We start from the raw sequence: 20790 nt of genomic DNA on the forward strand, positions 1-20790 counted from the left end.
GCACTTCAAAAGTATGTGAAGTGCTTTGAGATGTTTCAGCATGATGTCTCAGTATAAATACAAGGATTATCCATTATAATGCAAGCATATAGACAATGTCACCGGATAACTGCAACGTGACCAATCCAATTGGACATTTGCCCATTCTTCTCCATATTCTTGTATAAATTTATCTCTTATACCTGGCGACACACACACACTTGTATTCAGGGCTTGATGCTTACCATGATTGAGTTGCATTGAGGGGAGTCAGCTGCCATTGAATTTAATACTTAAGATATGCAGATTGGCAGTGCTTCAGAGCACTGTTGATGATCAACCAGTGGTTCACTAATGGGTATTGGTGGGGTAGACCTGTCACTAGGAGCTAGGATTCTTCTCACTCCGCTCTTAACTGGAAGGGAATAATTACCAGTGATCTACTTTGGTGACAGCTCCACCATGTTCAACTTATTGGTAGAAAACTGGGATACAAAATGTTTGTGACCTACTGCTGCAACCTGCGTAACCAGAATTAAATTCTTTGAGGATATTTACGACAGGATAATCAATATAATTATTATAAGTACGTCATTTTAGGAGAGAGCTGGTGAGGGAATTACATTGAACATCCCTAGATATTTTCCCTTTCAAACCAATAACAAAAAGATGAACAAATTTGTCAAAACCAGGAATGTGGAATAACTTGAAGTGTCTCGTTTCTGTCCCTCAGGCAATAGCACCTTTGCTGGAAAACAACCATCCTCCTCCAGATCTCTGCGAGTTTTTCTGCAAGGTACGTATCTCTAATTCTTTATGTGTATCCATGTGTGCTGGGAGGGTTGGGGAGGGAGGCTGGAACAGTTTCTGTACAACACAATTCAATTCAAATTTGCATTTGCTGACAATCACATTGAAGCAGTCTATGTATTGTGCTTTGTAGAAGGTTCAGCTGCTCATGAAAGCAAATCATATGAAAATATACATCAGTTTGCAAATGCAAAGACTGATCTTAGTAACACATTATTAGTCATAAGCAAATAAAATCTGAAGGATTCTCTTGGAGATCCAGATTGTAGATTTAGGTATGGAATGACTAGAGAATCTGGGATTGCTCTCGTTAGAACAGAGACAGTTCGGGTGAGATTTAATTGTGGTGTACAAAATTCTGAAAGGTTTTGATAGAGTAACTTAGGAAAAACTGTTTCCACTGGCAGGGGGGTCAGTAACCAGAAGACTCAAATTTAAAATAATTGGCCAAGGAACCAGTGGGGAGACGAGGAGAATTTTCAAGTTGTTATGATTTGGAATGCATTGCCTGAAAGGGTGGTGTAAGCAGATTCAATCGTAACTTTCAAAAAGGGATTGGATATATACTTGTAAAGGAAAAATGTGCAGGGGAATGGGACTAATTGGATAGCTTTTTCAAAGAGCCGGCACAGGCATGATAGGCCAAATGGCCACCTTCTGTGCTGCATGATCAACAAGTTCGACACCAACCAGAACAAAGCAACCCGCTTGATTGCCACCCCATCCGCACCTTAAACATTCACTCCCTCCACCACTGGCGCAACGTGTCTGCAGTGTGTACCTGCTACAAGATGCACTGCCGCAATTCGCCAAGGCTTCTTCGGCAGCATCTCCAAAACCCACGACCTCTACCACCTAGAAGGACAAGGGCAGCAGGTGCATGGGAGCACCATCAACTGCAAGTTCCCCTCCAAGTAACGTACCATCCTGACTTGGAAATATATTGCTGTTCCTTCATCGTCGCTGGGTCAAAATCCTTGAACTCCCTCCCAACCAGCACTGTGGGAGTACCTTCACCACACGGACTGCAGCGGTTCAAGAAGGCGGCTCACCACCATCTTCTCAAGAGCAATTAGGGATGGGCAATAAATGCTGGCCTTGCCAGCAATGCCCACATCCCAGGAACTAATTAAAACAAATGATTCTATGACTTGCTCCATGCAGAACAATCATAAATTTATTTTCTTTTGCAGCACTGCAGAGAGCGGCCTCGGTCGATGGTTGTCATAGAAGTGTTCACACCTGTGGTTCAGAGAATCCTCAAACATAATATGGTATGTTTCCATTGAAACTGTATCAGGTGTACCCAGAGTTGTCAATGCTCAATAGCGAAAGATATCTTGCCGACTGACAAATGTTAGGATTCTACTGGTCTGTTTCTTATGTGGCGTGTCCTTTAGTCTGAGCTGTTAATACTGTAGAAACTTTACAATGCATCTCGTGTTCGGATAGCAATTGGAAAATAAATCATATCATACATACTTCTAATCTATCACAGAACAAATTACTCAAAAATAGTATTTGGTTGAAACTGATTTCCAAGGTTTCGTAACCAGAAAAGATGGTAACCACCAGCTGCAGCAGAAATATTTGTAGTGTTGATGGGGGTTCTGCTATCTCTGGGAGGGTTGGTGACCTCCCTCTGCCCCAAACACAGAGTGGGATTGCTGTGACTGTTCTATATATTTTTACAGTTAGAAGTTTTATAGTAAGTTTAAACTATAATCACATTTGAAATAATGGTGAGATGGGTACTTAAATCTTACTTATCGCATTTAACAAGGGTCACAGTGCTGGAGAAGTAGTCAGTATGTTAATTTGTGGAATATATGTAGGTGGGCAAGACAGAATAAAGTAATGCTCAAGGGGCCAAGGATGACATTTCCTATTTCTTTTTTCTGTTGTTATTGGCCGTGTTGCGGTGCAGTTGGTTCATAGTTTGGCGACAACCAAAGTAAAATATACCCTGATGGAATTGCAGTTTAATTTTCCTTGGCATTGGAAAGAAGGAATATTTATAAAAAGGAAGAGTTATATTTGCTCTTTCCTGCATAATTGAATCTGGCTTGACCGCAGAGTATTCAATTGCAGCATTAGAGAATCCTGGAGGTAACTGTGTGGAGAACAGCTCAAAATGGGATTGCTATGTCAATTTGTAATGTGTTTCATGGAAGCCATTTTGAGGTTGTTTGCACAAGTTACATTTGAGTATAAAGTAGAACAACACTGCTTCAAAAGACCATGTAAATCAAGGGTCTTATGTAACAATTTTTAAAATCTTGGAACAAACAACAGCAACTCCTATAGGTCTCCGAACACAGCTAAAGTATGGTTAATGAGAAAATGGATGCCAGTGTCATGCCATTTTGTCTCCATTCTGTCTAACTGACCCTCTTGAATGTCCTGTAACAATATTGTGAGCTCCACCAGACTGGTGCCAAAGTGCGTAAGTAGAGACATTACAACTGTAAAAGATGCCATATAAAATAAATAATTCACATCTATTGTAAGTAACATAGAATTCCCCTATCACACACTCACATTTATTATATATGTTAAAGATGGCTATAGTGGCATCAATCTTGCTGCACTATCTGCTTTTCATCCTGAAGTTCTGGGATTTAGGGACACTGCAAATGCTGTTGTTTTCCAGCAGTGTTTCCAGTATTTATGGGAATTGTGATATCTTTCCTCAGTGGGCTTATATAAAAAAAAACACTTCTCTCTTTGTTTTAATAAAAGTAAATTAAACAAATATTTCAGACTGTCTGAAGATTAAAGTTTGTGCCAGCTGAAGTGTGATTCTGTTTGAATAGGTTTATACGATTAAGTGAAATGCCGCAGGGATAACTTAAAAATATTGAAGTGAATTCGATGACGTGATAAGATATCCTTCAGTCAGGAGAGTGATGCGAGAAGCCATGGCATTTGTCCAGCAATGGTATCTGAGCCTAAACCTAGTGTGATGCCACAGCTAGTAACACTCAGAATTGCTATTTACATTCTATATCAATGACTTAAATGAGGCGACTGAGTGTAATGTATCCAAGTCTGCTGACGATACAGAGCTAGGGGGTAAAGTAAGTTGTGAGGAGGACGCAGTGAGGCTTGATATAGACAGGTTAAGTGAGCGGGCAAGAACAAGGCAGGTGGAATATAATGTGGAGAAATGTGAAGTTATCCATTTTGGTATGAAAAATAGAAAAGCAGAATATTTTTTAATTATTGAGAGATTAGTAAATGTTGGTATTCAGAATGTCTTGGGTGTAGTTGCACACAAATCACTGAAAGTTAACATGCAGGTAAAGCAACCAATTAGGAAAACAGATGGGGTTGGAATTCTGGTCACGCCTCTGTTGCAGCGCGAATCCAGGCAGAGCGGTAAATTTTGCACCAGCAAATGGTTTGCGTCTGCTGCTGCAAAATTCATCAGCTGGGCCCTGGATTTGGTGTGGAGCGCTAAGGCAGGCGTTGCACACCTCTTTTAGGGCACTAAGCCGGCTGAGCAAGTGAAAATCCCGAGCTAAACAGCCGGCCTCGGAGCGAGCTAAGCTAGGCCTTGGGAGAAGAAAAAAAAATCTGAAAAAAAACACCAAAAATATTCCCAATAAATAACTCACACCACCACAACATAAATCGCAAAAATAAAACCAATCACACTTACCTCAGCTCAACAATACTTACCTCCTACAGCTCGGAATGCCAGCTTCCACAGGTGCTACCACCAGGGAACCAGGAGATTGAGTAGGCTAGGCCTATATTCGCAAGTCTTTAGAAGGATGAGAGGTAATCTTATTGAAATGAATAAACTTCTTAAGGGACAGGGACGGGGTAGATGCTGGGAGGATGTTTGCCCTGGCTGGGGAGTCTAGAACCAGTGGGCATAGTATCAAAATAACTCCTGCTCCTATTTCTTCTGTTCTTATCGAATATAAACACTGTTTGAAGTACAATGTGTATATGTACATATACAGTAGACCCACTTCATAAGGTTTTCTGATATAAAGCATGTTGATGCAGAGGAAAATTGCACCAAAATGTGCTTTAAATTGCACTGGTTAGGATACACTTCAGGTTTCCAGTAAAATAAATTTGCACAATCACAACTGTAGAATCTTCCATCAACCAGCACAATCGGGTAGTGTAATAGAACCCAATTTTTTTTTTTAACCATTAAAATGTAATTCCTTGATGTACCTAAGGTCGGTAACGTGCTGTAATTTTATTAATACAGCTGAAAATGGGTTTATCACCAAAAATAAGCATTTTTAATAAGAATGTCTAATCCTCCACCTGTAAGTAACCTGGTTTAAAATCACTAAAAATGAGCTAAAAAGACTGGACTGAACCATTTACTAGTTTTATTGGTGTACACTAGTCAGTTTCGTAGTGAAGTACAGGTACAACGTCTGAAATCCAGCAACCTCGGGACAGAGTCCAAGCCAGGTTTTGGGTTTTGCCTGATTTCGGACAAGAAAATCAATAGTCCGAAATCCAGCACCCTCGGGACCGAATCTGTGCCGGCTTTTGGGTTTTGCTGGATTTCGAACCTCACTGTTGGTGCTCCACACTGCCCACTGATCCTCCGCTCCTCACCGCCTGCCGATCTTCTACTCCTCACCGCCTGCCGATCTTCTACTCCTCACCGCCTGCCGATCTTCTACTCCTCACCGCCTGCCGATCTTCTACTCCTCACCGCCTGCCGATCTTCTACTCCTCACCGCCTGCCGATCTTCTACTCCTCACCGCCTGCTGATTCTCGCTGATGCCCGCGGTCCCCAGGAGCTGCGTTTTTTTTTACCGATTTCCATGTCTCTCGCCGCCCAATGTCGCCATCTTGGCCGCCTCAAAAATGTCCCGTTTTCGGACAATTCTGGTTTTCGGAATTCCGGATTCAGGATGTTGTACCTATACATATTTTCTGGGTGAAATTTTGTTTTTAAATTGTGCCTAATAAAATGAGCGCAATTTGAAGAGTCTTTCTGAACCAGCGGAATCTCGAAATTTCAATCTGGGAACGTGGCCAGTTTTGCGGGTGGGACCTGATTCGGGCAAATGGAATCTTGAATCAGGGTAAAAGATCGCAGAAATCATGAACGCAAGTGATTTTGGGCGTAGCTCACTTGCCCAATCTTTTGCGCTGTTTTGTCCAATTCCGCCCAGAGTGCGTTGATATAACTAGCGGAAACTCAACCCCTTTGTTTACAAGTAATGCAGAGCTCTTACAAATTATCCCTTTTATAATTGGCTTCCATAGATACTATTATACCGAGGAGGCTTAAAGCTTTGTTTGTTCCATGAGTGGTATTTTCATTTAATCTCATTCCTCAGTGACATAACTGCTTGAAGTGACAGAAAAATAACCTCGTATCTACCCGTAGCTTGTTGTATGGCATGGAGGCCTCGGGAGCAGCGTGGAGGCCCCGACCTGTGTGAGAACACCAGCGGCAGGTCAGGGACATAAAAGGAGCGACGTGGAGGCATTATACTTCAGGGAGCAGCGCGAGCTGGTGCAGGAGGGCGACAGCAGCCAAGAGTGACATCATCAAGGTCCAGGTCGGTGATTGGCGTGTGGGCAGATACAGCAGGAGCGGCGAGATCGGGGCGAAGGAACGGCGAGAGACTGTAGAGGGACGTGATCGGGGCCCAGGGGAGGTGTGAGTTCGGGGCCATGGGGCAGCGCGGGCCAGCCCACACTGCGATATGTGCGCGCACTAGGTCCGTGCAGCAGAGGAGGTTTCCAGTCCTCTTGGATAACCCTTGCCACTGGACCAAGACCTAGCACTGTCAAGCCCGTGTGGTAGATGGTGTGTAATGGCCACCACACGTTAAAAAAATCCACGCACAGGCATCTTCCACTCTTCAGGATGTAGTTCGGGACCTGGAATGTTAGATCCTTCATTGAAACATCTGTGAGCTCATCCTTTTTTTTGGCGTGGAAGCAAGTCATCCTCATTTCGAGGGACTGCCTATGATGATGTTGTATGGCTGACAACACTGTTTCGAACTGATTTAGAATGCCACTGTAGAGCTGATATGCTGTGCTGATCTGAACAAAAATGGAATTGTGCACTTAGACTTACAAAACAAGTGAGGAAAAAAGAGCCACAGACACAAATTATGTCATAAATAGGATATCACACCTGTAGTGACACGTTACCACTTGAATTCACACGTGAACACAACCTCCTGTGAATGATTTCCCTTTTACAATCATGAAGTAAAGATGTTGAAAAAAATCTAATATGTTTGTGAATGCATTTTTGCTCTGTACATGTAGAGAATTCACTTGACAAGCTATGGCTTAATAAAACATAAGAATCCACACAAGTCAATGTTGTTTTTTTTGAGCTGAGCAGCATATACCTATGAAAACCCCTCTGTTTATTTTTCTGGGCAGGGGTGGGAGGACAGAAGAATTCAAAGCTATTCAAAGGCATCATGCCAGTTTCCTTGAGGCCTCTCCTTTTTCTTCAGAATCAGCTATTCAGTAATGGGAGTGTTTCAGTAATGCAAATAGCCAATTGCATATAGCTCCAAAAAAATTGATTAGATTGGTTAATCAGTCACTGTAGTTGAAGAGTATGGCCCCTTAAACACTGTGCAACCAACAATGACATTTGATTGAAGCAGAAAATGCTGGAACTACTCAACAGGTCAGGGAGCATCTGTGGGGAGAGAAACAAAGTTAATGTTTCAAATCGAGGACTTTTCATCAGGACCCTTTATGAAAGGTCATCGAACTGAAATGTTACCTTTCTTTCTCTCTCCACAAATGCTGTCTGACCCGCTGAACAATGTCCCTTTAACAGACGGTGCGGTCCATTCAAGAATCCACGCATGCATTTAAAATCTGGAGAGCCAGCTGCGCGGGCCTTCCTGAACACTACGCGCCCGCCACCGGCCGTGCAGCTTAAAGGGAACGTGCTGCTGAGTATTTCCAGCAACTGCAGTACTTCGCTTTTGTATGAAATATGATTGGCTGCGTAGTGACTGTTTATGCAAAACTTCAACCTTTTGTCCTATCAAAATTTATTACTTTATTTTATCCTTTCTGCAAATCCCCAGTGCTGTCTACTATTGTTCCTAATTAAATTCAGAAAATAATCCGGCTCCTTTGCTCTTAATCATGTCTCCAAAAGTAATAAGACCCTATTTTTGTGACTGATTTTCCCTTGCTTTCTATGGGGGAGGCATTTCCTTTCTATTTTCCCTAACAAGCATCAACTTGTCTTGTGGATAGTCATAAGTTTCAAACCCACATCCGAAAGCTGTGTTGCGACCTGTTCGGATGCTATATGCATTGCACAACTGAACCTTCCTTAAGTGAGTCAATAGTTAATTTTGCTGCCACGTATGGGACCCTTTTTCCTGCAGCTAGTTCCAGCTCTGGTTCTGTTTATCCAGCACAGCCTTTGAACATATGGGACCAAAATGATAGGACTAAACTTATGAATACATGTGATCACAGGGGCATCTTACCAATTAGCTGCACATATTGGGAAATCACAGGTGAGCTGCCCTTGATTTCCATTCATTAAAACTGATGAACTCACAAATTTGAATATTTCACAATTTATATACCAAAGTGATCACAAATACTTGTGTGTTGCTTAATTTACATGGAGTCAGCGTTGCATGAGCTTTTGGATTTCAGTGTCAATTGAAGGACAAGCCCATCAGATTTTCAGATGTGGATAGGGTGTGCAGTCACGTATCATTATAGTTAGCTCATTTTTGTGGTCCAACAAGCAAAACCACCAGGGTGAGAAATTACATGTTTCATTGTCTCACTTCCACTAAAAAACGCATTGCAACAAGAAAAGCCTTTTTGATACACATTGGCCCTGAATTCGTGGTCAATACGATGATGAATTCTCTGTGTATGCCATCATTGCTCCTTTGAAATTGACCGCAAGTTCAGGATATCTGCACTCGCTCTATCTGAACTTGTAACCTGTCAAGTTCCGACTGCACATAGGCTTCGCTGGATGTTTCACCTCTTCATTCAAATCAGTGTGCTGGGGAAAAGTTGGGCTTATTGGCCACCTACTGCGAGTTAATTACACAGAACATTTTTATGTCTGGTGCAAACTGGCGCAGGAAGCCTGTTGCATAGCGTAAGGGGACCGGAAGAGAAAATTGTAGTATAAACCTGTTCCAAACATTTTTGCTGTCACACAAAAAGGCCCATTTGTATTTGATCTCCCATTCTCTTCCATATGTGATTTCTCGAGTGACCTCTTTTTGTCCATCAGATGATTTGTATTGTTAGACACATAGAAAATTTGTTTCCAGCGGATTTTGTTATTCATACTGAAAGGAAGGCATTAAAGAAGAGATTATGTACATTATCCCAGCTGTGTTTTGCTTTTAGAAATAGTAGTAACATCTTATCTTGATTATTGGGTAGAAAATAGCTTGAGAAAATTGAATGGGACTAACATCACCGCTACATTTTATTAACAGACAATTGTTTTATATATTTCATATGAAATACACCATTTCTATTCTATTTGTACAATGAACTATTCATTTCTGTAATTGAATGGCATGCATATTTTATATAAGAATATAAGAAATAGGAGCAGGAGAAGGCCATACGGCCTCTCGAGCCTGCTCTGCCGTTTAATACGATCATGGCTGATCCAATCATGGACTCAGGTCCACTTCCCTGCCCGCTCTCCATAATCCCTTATTCCCTTATCATTTAAGAAACTGTCTATTTCTGTCTTAAATTTATTCAATGTTCCAGCTTCCACAGCTTTCTGAGGCAGCGAATTCCACAGATCCACAACCCTCAGAAGAAATTTCTCCTCATCGTTTTAAATGGGCGGCCCCTTATTCCAAGTTCATGCCCTCTAGTTCTAGACTCCCCTATCAGTGGAAACATCCTCTCTGCATCCACCTTGTCAAGCCCCCTCATAATCTTATACGTTTCGATAAGATCACCTCTCATTCTTCTGAATTCCAATGAGTAAAGGAAATAAGTTGTGGGCAAATCAGCAATCTCTTCTTTTTCCTGATTGGCTAAGAGTCAGGAAGTGAAAGGAGCACCGCCCCACGTGATCCGAGGATCGCAAACGCACAATGGGGGCGGCCCTGGGCTCCGTGGGGCACTACGATGCACACAACTTTGCAGCGTTTGAAAGCAAATTCTTGCACAAGGTAAGTGCGGATTTCCTTCGGGTGTCGGTGGCGTACTCCTTAGCTACGCCTCGACCGCAAGTTGAGGGTCAATATAAGAAGGGTAACTTTCACAGGCCTGATAGTTCTAAGTACATGAATGTGGCTGCAAAGTCTGGCCCCTGGGGTAGGCAATCACACCACAATTTACAAAGATTTGGCTTGCATGTATAGGCACTCATCTGTCACCGAGATGATGTACTTTATATACGGGTTTCTCCGTTTTTGGGCGAAAACATAAGCGATACGTGAAAATTACCGTTTTTGCTCCATGACCGATTTAAGGCCTAACTTTCGGCACTTGGCGTCTGCAGGGGCGCAGCGCAAAGGGAGGTGTTGTTCTATTATTCGGGGCGCAAAAATGTGATTCCCGCCAACTTTAGTGCAGGGCCGTCACTTACAGGTAGGTGGCCTTGGGAGGGGAAATAATAATTCAAAAAAATATTCAAAAAATATTACCAAAAAACATTACCTAACAAATCGCTGCAAAAAAATAAAAACATTAACTTATCTTTTTTTCAGGTTTTCCAACTTACCGCTGCTGGCAGGGCTGCACCTCTAGGTTTTACCTGGCGGTGTTCTGGGTGCGGCGTACAGGTTGGGTTAGTGCCGAAAGTCGGACGGTAACGCAATCCGAGTCGTTACACGTCTGGTGCAGCTCTCCCCGGCGGTGCTTGCAAGTGCCGCCACAAAAAAGGAACCGAGGATCGTGACCGGGTTTTCGCCGTGGAGGGTCAAAACGCGGTGAAAAGCCGGTCGCAAACCACACGAAAATCCAGCCGGATCGGATCAGGTTAGATATGAGCACTAAGCCGCATTTGTAACTCCAACTACCTTGAGTTTGTGGACCATTCACAAATGCTTAACTTTGGCCACTTTGAGTTCAGGTAAGCTAGCGTCCAATCCTACCGTCACAAAAAATAATCGTTTTTAGCGATCTGATTCTGAGTTTTGAAATGCTACCTGGACTAAAGAATCTCAGTGTAGACTTTCGGATTGGGTGTCCATCCAATGAATTGCAATCAGCACCAGCCAAACCGAGAGTGTGCTAATCCTGCCCTATTTTGCGAGATCAGCTTCATTTATCTGGTATGGGCAAGCTCTCCTCTGGAGCCTGATGTTGGGCGTTCACTAATGGGTTGTGGTGGGCAGGGCCGGGATAAATTGTCAGGTTTCAGGGGCTGTTTACAAGGGAATAGGTAAATTTTAAAGGATGCAGTCACTTACAGGTAGGTGGTTTTCTATGAGATAAGAATGGTGGTAGATCTTACAAAGGCTGCTAGCATTTTAACATTATATTTAAACCATACTAAATGTATCGGTAACAAAAATTGCTGGTAAAACCTGGTGGCTGACGTAGTAAACATAGATGCAGGAAAACAATTTTTAAAAATTCATTCTCTGGATGTGGGCATCGCTAGCAAGGCCAGCCTTTATTGCCCATCCTTAGTTGCCCTGAGGAGGTGGTGCTGTGAGTGGGCCTTCTTGAATCGCTGTAGCAGTTTGATACTGAGTGGCCTGCTAGGCCATTTCAGAGGGCAGTTATGCGTCAACCAGATTGGTGTGAGACTGGTATCACAGATCGGCAAGACCAGATAAGGACAGCAGGTTTCCTTCTCTAAAGAACATTAGTGAACCAGTTTGGTGGCTGGTAAAGTGGAGATGATCTTCCTTGGTGTTAACAAGGAAATGAATAATGGCGTAATGAGGAAAAACTTTTTAATGCAGCAAGTGGTTAGGATCTGGAATGCACTGCCTGAAAGGGTGATGGTGACAGACTCAATCGTGGCTTTCAAAAAGAAATTGGATAAATACCTGAAGGAAAAAAAATTGTAGGGCTACGGGGAAAGGGCGGGGGAGTGGGACTAGCTGAATGCTCTTGCAGAGAGCTGGCACGGGCTCGATGGGCCGAATAGCCTCTTTCGGTGCTGTAACCATTCTATGATTCTCTGATTCTGTGACTGGTCCTGCTTGCCACTGCAGGGAATCATGCTGTTTGGACAGCATGTAGCATGTCTGGAAGGAGGTGGAGAAAGAGGACTTGAGGGCATAGCTGAACATTACTGCCACTGCAGTGCCAACCCTCTGGTGCACGTTAGCTTCAGGTCTTCTTGGAGAAGACGACACAGCTCTGGCTGTCTTCTGATCCAGGGCTTCTGTAGCCAGCTCTGTGTGGCCATTGCCAGGTACCATAGGAGCTTACTGCACAAAAGGAAGCCACTTGGCCCATCCATGTTTTTAAGAGATTCAACGGTCTCCACCTCAATTATTGAAGGAAATCGCAGCAAACAATTTGCCCACAGCAGAAATAAATGTTGTCCAGGACACCAAAAGAACTCCCTTGCTTTGAATAATATCATGGGATATTTAACATACAATTGAGAGAATGGAGCCTCTGCTTATCATCACTTACAAAAGGCAGGACCTTCAACATTGACAGGTCAGCCTACAATTTGTGCACAAGTCTCTGGAGTTTATTAACCATATTGTATTTAATTTCATTATTGTTAGTTGTCAGAACATTAGCATCCAACTAACATTTCTGCTGGACCTATGAGAGCCTTTTTGAAACTAATATAGTAAGAATTGACTAATGTAAGTGTACTGCCGCTAGAGCCAGGTCCGGGCAGGAGTTTGTCATTTCAATGTTCAGTTCAACAAAACTTCAAACCCCTGGCCATCATTTTTGGTCATCTAGATGCTTGAACCCATTGCCAGCAAGAGATAGAAATCAGGGCCTGTGTGAGACTGAAGATTACAGCTGTTGGGAAGAGATTATAGCTGGCCGAGATCCCACTGAATGAAAGGTTTAAACCTGAAATATGAACAGATAAATTGGTACTTTGCCAAAGTTCAAAGCTCCAAATCCTCATTACAACAGATGAATAGAGTAGTTTCTTTTTGCAACAAATCGATCTATGATGTGAACCCATGGTAATCCCAGGTACTATTGAGATCATCTAACTGTTGATCCCAGCTTCAAAAGAGTTTCAGATTTCGCATTATTTAATTCAGGCATACTAGAGCTGAGGTTTCCCAATCAAAGCCAGTTTTATTTGGCACTGATGTCCACGAGAGGCAGAAGTGACTTTTACTTCTACTGAATTTATGGGGTCAAGTTTCGGCCTGAGTTGCTCCTATTTTTTTGGAGCAACTGGTTTAGAATGGAATATCTTAGAAATTGCAATTCTCGGCATTTAGTTTGCTCCAGTTCTAGTCAGTTAGAACAGTTTCATTTTGGAACAGATTTTTTTTCCAAAAGGGGGCGTGTCCGGCCACTTACGCCTGTTTTGAAAGTTTAGGCAGTGAAAACTTACTCCAAACTAACTTGGAATGGAGTAAGTGTAGATTTTTGTACGCTCAGAAAAACCTTGTCTACACTTAGAAAATCAGGCGTAGGTTACAAATCAGGCATAGGGAATGAGGGGGGGAGGGGGTGTGGGAGGGGAGGGGGAAAGGTGTTTCATGTTTGTAAACTTCCATCACTTTTACAAATAAAGAGCCATCATCAATAATAAATGATCAATAAATCAACCAATAAATCAATCAAAAAAAATGTAAAAAATGAAAAAATCAATTAAAAAAAATTCAAGTTTCTACTCATCGACTGCAGCACCGGGAGCCCTCCAACAACGCGCTGGGACGGGGCTCCCCCAGTGTGTCTCTCTCTCTCTCTCTCTCTGTCTGTCAGTGTGTGTCTCTCTCTCTCTGTCTGTCAGTGTCTATCTGTTTCTGACAGCGAGGGGAGAGGGGAGAGGAGAGGGAGGGGGGGGGGAGAGGAGAGGGAGGGAGGGGGAGGGGCGGCGGGAGGAGAGGAGAGGAGAGGGAGGGAGTGGGGAGGGGCGGCTGGAGGAGAAGAGAGGGGGGAGGCTGAACGGGCCCGGCCGACATGAGGAAGCCAGGCCGAAGACTTCGGGCGGGGCCCTCCCCTAGCAAGATGCTGGACGGGCGGGCCCCGCCGAAGGAAGAGGGAGTGGCCGGAGCTGAAGGGGGAGGGGCGCGGGAGCGGAGCGGGAGCTGGCGGGGGGGGGGGGGGGAAGCAGCTGGCAGCAGAGCAGGAATTGGCGGGGGGGCGGGAGCGGCAGGCAGCGGAGCGGGAGCTGGGTGGGGGGGGGGTGGCGGGGAAGAGAGCCAGAGGGAGTGGGAGCTGAACAGGAGGAGGGAAGCCGGAGCCACAGCCATAGTAGGAGCTGGAGGAGGGAGGTGCAGTCCGATCTTCACCGCCCCAGTGAGCCCATTCGGCCAGGGCTAGGGGCGTCGTGCTTCGGGCCCCTCCCACACAGCCTCGGGTGCCTGGAGCTACTGCACATGCGCACTCACTGTAGCATGCATGTGCAGAGATCCCGACACTGTTTTCAACGCAGGGACCTGGCTCCGCTCCCCACAGCTTGTGCTGCGCCGTGCCGAGGAACTGGATCGACCTGAGGGAGGGGAGAATACCAAGATAAGTTTTCGGCGTGGTTTTGAGCGTGGAAATCAGGCGTGGCTCGCAGAGCTGCGCCTAATTTGACACCTGTATTTTTAAGCTTCAAGCTTGATTGTCATGTGCAAACAAAATGCATTAAGATGAGGTGTCAGTTATTAGAACAGATTTTTTATTCCTGTTGTGAGCCTTGATTTAGTATGGAGCACAAGTTCTCCTGATCTGTTAATTGTAGTAAATAAATTGACTAAGATGACACAAATTAATTGCACACTTCCTTGAGGACTGACAGGATAAATCCTTTGATTTATGTATTTAATTCACCTTGAAGTCCGCAATACTCTGTCTGGCTTCTTCCTGCAGTTGAAGGAGAAGTGTGTGGATAGGCCGCACGGTCTTCCTTATCGTCTTTATTTGTGTTCTATTATTGGCAAAACTCAGGAGGTGTATTGCTCGAAGGCAGGGCTGGGTGAATTCTTATCATTTTTTCCATCCTAATTTTCAATGGTCAATGATAAACCACTTTGCCACTCAAATATACTCCATGTATTAACCATAATGAAACTTGCTCATTGACGGACATCAAGTTTTAATGTTCATTGAAGGTGGCATCTGAATTTGAGCCTTCCGGATGCTGACTCGAGCTCTGAGGCTGTCCATGGGCATTGGAATGATGGCAAACCTCACTGTACTGTTGACTAACAGAATCCTTTGACATGGCAATCAGATGTTGGCTAGTTTAGTTTCAGAGTTACCATTTTACTGATGGGTATCTCTGTTATGTTAAAAATATATTTTTTAACTGTGTTAGAAGACATGCAAAAAGCTCATCTCTTGTTTGCTCTGTAATTATATTCTGTGAGCTATAGTGTATATTGATGCAAAATTTAAGCACTGGAGGAGTTCCTACTTAGCAACAGTAAACACCATCTTAAAATTGATGAATGGCCAAATGGTTTCATCCAACCAAGTTTACTCCAAAGTTTTTGGCTCAGGAAAAATAGGCAAAGAGCAGCTTGCTGCAACAGGGAGCTGACAAGTTGTAGATATTTTTGTATCATTGTCTTCTACGAGTTTTCTACAATGTTAGCACAAGAATGAACTCTATCTCATAATTTGAGAATAATCAGTATAGGATTCATTGATGCAGAGATCACGTTCCAAGAACCATTCGGCGAAAGCAACACTGATTTGATTAATGGCCACCAGTAACAGCAATCTGTAAGAACTTCAGAACCATTAGAGATATAATCATTAAATATTAACAAACTAAGGAACATTTTGGCTTAATTTTACTGCAAATATTTTTATAATGAATGCAATTGATTTCCCATGAGTTATGTGGTACATTATTTTAGGCTAACTCTTTCAATTGAAGAAGAAAATGCTGGTTAATATATTTTGAACTCCACTGGGAGTTGAGAAGCAATACATTGTGGATGGCATTTTGCCTATATTGTCAGACAAAACCTGAATATCTTTTCAAACAATACTTATAACGATGGTGCCCTTTCTGCCAAGATTGTTCATAAAAATCAACTCAAGTGTGTGAGTCTACTGTTAGCCCAGTCATGCTGTACAATGTGGTTGGTTGGCTTCCACTGTTTAAAAAAAACTGGATCTTTTTTTCCTGGCATTTGTTGCAAACCCTTTCTTTGGTCTTGCATAACGAAAGCAGCTGTGTGCTGTAAAAATAGCTCGGTCAGTTTTCTCTCCTCTTCTGCTGAAGGTGCTGAGGTTCTGGGATATGGTTCCCTGGTCGCTATGCACCCTCTAGTACATTGCACAAGTAAGTGGCTGTTCCTCATGTGTCAGTCTGGACAGTTAGTGTCAGCGAACTATTTGACCATGCACAAACAAGCCCTATCCTGTTCTCATCCAATGTAACACACTTGCACACTGGAGGTCATTGGATAGAAATCAGGTGCAGAAACCCCAGCAGATTTTTCATTGCCCTCTCCAGAGGGGGCATTGAGCCCAATTGTAACATCCTCATTTCTGACCTGACTGAGATAACCATAAATTGAGACTGGGACCTGGGACCTAGTCTGTATGGCTTAGTACTACACCAGCCAGTGCCATTGTCATTGCCTGCTAAACCACCAAGGCAACGAAGAAAAAGATGAATGTATAAACTGAAAGAAACACTGGCATTAATATTTTTCATCTGCAAAACCCATTTTTCAGTAACTGGATTCATTATGATTAAAAATATATGTACATAGTTTACTATAATATAGGTTCTATGACCTAAAAACATAAGAACATAAGAAATAGGAGCAGGAGTAGGCTATTTGGTTGCTCGACTTGATGGGAATCCCCAGCTGCTTTGTATCCTGATTCCAATTGGTGGTCCTGACGGTGTTGATCAGAGAGATCAGGTCAATAAAGCCAAATTTTAAAAGAACTGCTAAGTTATTTTTTTAATTAAATTTATAAGACCGATTATTCAAGCAGGGACTTGATATTAAATCATTTATGTTTTACTGCTTTGGTGCCTTAGATCTTGTGACAGATGGTGATATGTTTTGCAGTGCTCTGACGCACAGCCTGGGGTGTTACTCTGCCAACCTGGCCTTGTCGTGGTGTTTGGTGCCTGTAAAAGATGGCCCAGTGACACTAGACATTGATGAATCAAACAATGTTTTATCCTTTTTTCCCCTCAGGATTTTGGCAAGTGTCCTCGATTGAGACTTTTCACTCAGGAATATATTCTTGCTTTGAATGAGCTGAATGCTGGAATGGAGGTGGTGAAGAAATTCATTCACAGGTAGCTGTAATTTTACATTCTTCCTGCTTAACTTAGATTAACATTATGACCCATATATTTAGAACAATAAGGGTTCGTAGTAAAGGTTGATGCAATATAATTTAGTTTCGAGTAAAGTAAACTTCTTTCCAAATTAATAGATCAGAGTATTAAATATCCAATTGTATGTATATATATATATATATATATTAATTCATTTTATATGAAATCTTAAATTGTATAGTTCTAGGCATAGTGCATCTTGTAGATGGTATAATAGCACATTATTTAGTTATATTTTAAATTTCTAGCATATAAACTGCCTTTATCTAAATGTGGTTTCACTTATTTTATGTTACAGTATGCATGGTCCAACTGGCCAATGTCCCCATCCAAGGGTCCTACCAAACCTTGTAGCTGTCTGCTTAGCTGCCATCTATTCTTGTTATGAAGAGTTTATTAACAGGTTTGTACAAAAGTCTGATGTTTATTTAATGTTTTGATACACAAATGGATGAATTGAATAATGATGCACTGTCTCATCAGACTGACTAGACTGTGAAGTGGCTTCTGATCTCCACCTTCCTCAGTGTAGTAGCATGCGAGGCATGAATACCTATTTGTGTTGCGAAAGATTTTTCTTAAACGGTCAATGTCTCCATGAAAATTATTCGGCAAACATATATCTACTTTTTCAAACATGAAATGCAATGACTTGAAGATGATCTTAAAATGTTTTCCCAAATTTGAATGACATCTTCATTATTATCCGGGGCAATGCAGCCTGCTTGATTGGCACCCCATCTACCACCTTAAACATTCACTCCCTCCACCACCAGTGTATCGTGGCTGCAGTGTGTACCATCTACAAGATGCACTGCAGCAACTCACCAAGGCTTCTGTGGTAGCACCTCTCACACCTGCGACCTCTACCACCTAGAAGGACAAGGGCAGCAGGTGCCTGGGAACACCATCACCTCCACGTTCCCCTCCAAGTCACACACCATCCTGACTTGGAAGTATATTGCTGTTCCTTCATTGACGCTGGGTCAAAATCTTGGCAGTCCCTCCTTAACAGGACTGCAGCGCTTCAAGAACGCAGCTCACCACCACCTTCTCATGGGCAATTAGGGATGGGCAATAAATGCTGGCCTTGCCAGAGATGCCCACATCATATGAACAAATTAAAAAAATTATAAAATGATTCCATGATTCAACTTCCCCAATACAAAAGCAAAATACTGCGGATGTTGGGAATCTGAAATAAAAAGAAAATATTGGAAATACTCAGAGCAGGTCAGCGGCATCTGTGGAGAGAGAAACAGAGTTACCATTGCAGGTTGATGACCTTTCTTCAGACTTCCCTAAATAGGAAACCATTTGCCAGATATCTCTTGATGAAGACTGCACTTCTTCAGAGTATAACAAATGCTCTTCAATCCTCAAAACTATAGAGCAGAATGTGCATCTGCATCAGATATTGAAAATCCAAAGTGAGTGTCTGCTGGTTAGTGTGACTGATTGACAGAGAAACATAATCCTCTCAAGTTAAGGAGGAATCTGCAACCCAAGCATTCCAACAGTCAGAAAATCAGTGCAAGGTATTTACCCTACGTAAACTTGAGGTTATCCAAAACTCAGCAGCCCGTGTCCTAACTCGCACCAAGTCCCGCTCACCCATCACCCCTGTGCTTGCTGACCTACATTGGCTCCCAGTTAAGCAACGCCTCGATTTCAAAATTCTCATCCTTGCTTACAAATCCCTCCATGACCTCACTATCACTGTAATCTCCTTCAGCCCCACAACCACCCCCCCCCCCCCCCCCCCCAGAGATGTCTGTGCTCCTCAAATTCTGCCCTCCTGAGCATCCTTGATTAGAACTGCTCAACCATTGGTGACCGTGCCTTCAGCTGCTTGGCCTCTAAGCTCTGGAACTCCCTCCCTAAACCTCTCTGCCTCTCTACCTCTCTTTCCTCCTCTAAGATGCTCCGTAAAACCTACCTCTTTGACCAAGCTCTGCCGTAATTTCTTCTTATGTGGCTCGGTGTCAAATGTATTTGTTTTGTCTCATAACACGCCTGTGAAGCACCTTGGGACGTTTGACTACGTTAAAGGCACTATGTAAACACAAGTTGTTGTTGTATAAGCAGCCTTGTAGTAAAGAGGGTTTAAAAAGTGATGAAATATATGACGCATGGAAGGTACTCGGGCAGATGTTTCATGTACCAGAAGCAACAATATACAAATCGTGGCTGCAGATCTGTTCTGTGAGCCGACACCATTGCGTACCAAGTACTCCTAACCTGCATTGCTCTGCCGGTTTACAAATATTTTTCAACAGTACTGGCTCTGAAAGTGCACTAGTTACTGAATACAGTAGAACAGATTGGAGAGGATTGATGGAATTGTTAGCCCATCACTAATAAATAAAAAATATCTGAAAAGAGGACTAAAAATGGTTTGAAAATATGATCATGTCATGCTTTAGATAAATAAATCTGCACATATTTCTGGCATTGGTTACTCATACAGAATTTTGTGGTGAAGATGTAACTAAATAGCTAATTATATATTTCATTAAATGATTATACTTTTTTAAGTTCTCTCCTCATTTTAACAGTCCATACAATTATCTGTGTTCTTCTGTAGCCGTGACAACTCCCCCAGCCTGAAGGAAATACGCAATGGTTGTCAGCAACAGTGCGATCGGAAGCCGAACCTGCCACTCCGGCTGCTGCACAACAGTCCTGACCTTGTGTCGCAGGAGGTCACGACTGACGCCAGGATGAAATCCATCATTGTGAACTCAACCGAGATCCACGTGGAATTGGAAAGGAGCAACATGGTCAATCAGAAACTGAAAGGGAGCACCAGCAGTAGTAGTAACAGCAGCAGCAGCAGCAGCAGCAGCAACAGTGACAGTGAGCCCAGCCTGATTGACTGTTTGCTGGTCAGCCCCACCTGCAGCACCATGGTCATTGAACTGAGCCCACAGGCTGAGCGGGTCCTCGGCTGCTACGTGGAAATCCTCAAAATGCTGTAAGTAGATCCGCTCCGAAACCATGTCGACACTAAGTCAAGGAATAGCATTAGCTGAGGAGGGTTTGCGATACATATTCAGGGAGATGCTCCTCTTCCCAAGAAAGATGAAAATGGAACGATGACCCGGTCACGTTGTGCTGCACTAGGATTTCCGGTGGCTTTAATAGGACACATAAGGCTAGTAGACATAGACCTAGCATTGGCGTTACAATGAGATGGAAGGGTCCCCCCCCAACTCATTCTTTTCCAGGTATACTCATTAGAACATACATAAGAAATAGGAGCAGGAGTAGGCCATTTGGCCCCTCGAGCCTGCTCCGCCATTCAATAAGAGCATGGCTGATCTGACCTTGGCCTCAACTCCACTTCCCTGCCCGCTCCCCAAAACCCTTCACTCCCTTAGGTGTCCCATCAGAAGAGAAAGAAAAAAAGACTTACATTTATATAGCACCTTTCACAACCACCGGACGTCTCAAAGCACTTTACAGCCAATAAAGTATTTTTGGAGTGTAGTCATTGTTGCAATGTGGGAAATGCAGCATCCAATTTGCGCACAGCAAGCTCCCACAAACAGCATTGTGAAAGTGACCAGATAATCTG

At 43.1% G+C, this 20790-nt stretch overlaps 1 protein-coding gene across 3 annotated transcripts in view; it reads left to right on the forward strand.

Annotated features, from left to right (window-relative positions):
* cmip (c-Maf inducing protein) overlaps nt 1-20790 on the forward strand; it is a 241759-nt gene that overhangs the window by 168952 nt on the left and 52017 nt on the right. For all 3 annotated transcript variants that reach the window (XM_070898229.1, XM_070898230.1, XM_070898231.1), the window contains exons 6-10: nt 713-775; nt 1983-2063; nt 17065-17168; nt 17509-17613; nt 19798-20187. In XM_070898229.1, coding sequence (XP_070754330.1) covers nt 713-775; nt 1983-2063; nt 17065-17168; nt 17509-17613; nt 19798-20187 — 743 coding nt within the window. The remainder of the gene's footprint in view (nt 1-712; nt 776-1982; nt 2064-17064; nt 17169-17508; nt 17614-19797; nt 20188-20790) is intronic.

The sequence above is a fragment of the Pristiophorus japonicus genome, chromosome 13, assembly GCF_044704955.1.
Source record: "Pristiophorus japonicus isolate sPriJap1 chromosome 13, sPriJap1.hap1, whole genome shotgun sequence".
In the NCBI taxonomy this organism is placed as follows: domain Eukaryota; kingdom Metazoa; phylum Chordata; class Chondrichthyes; family Pristiophoridae; genus Pristiophorus; species Pristiophorus japonicus.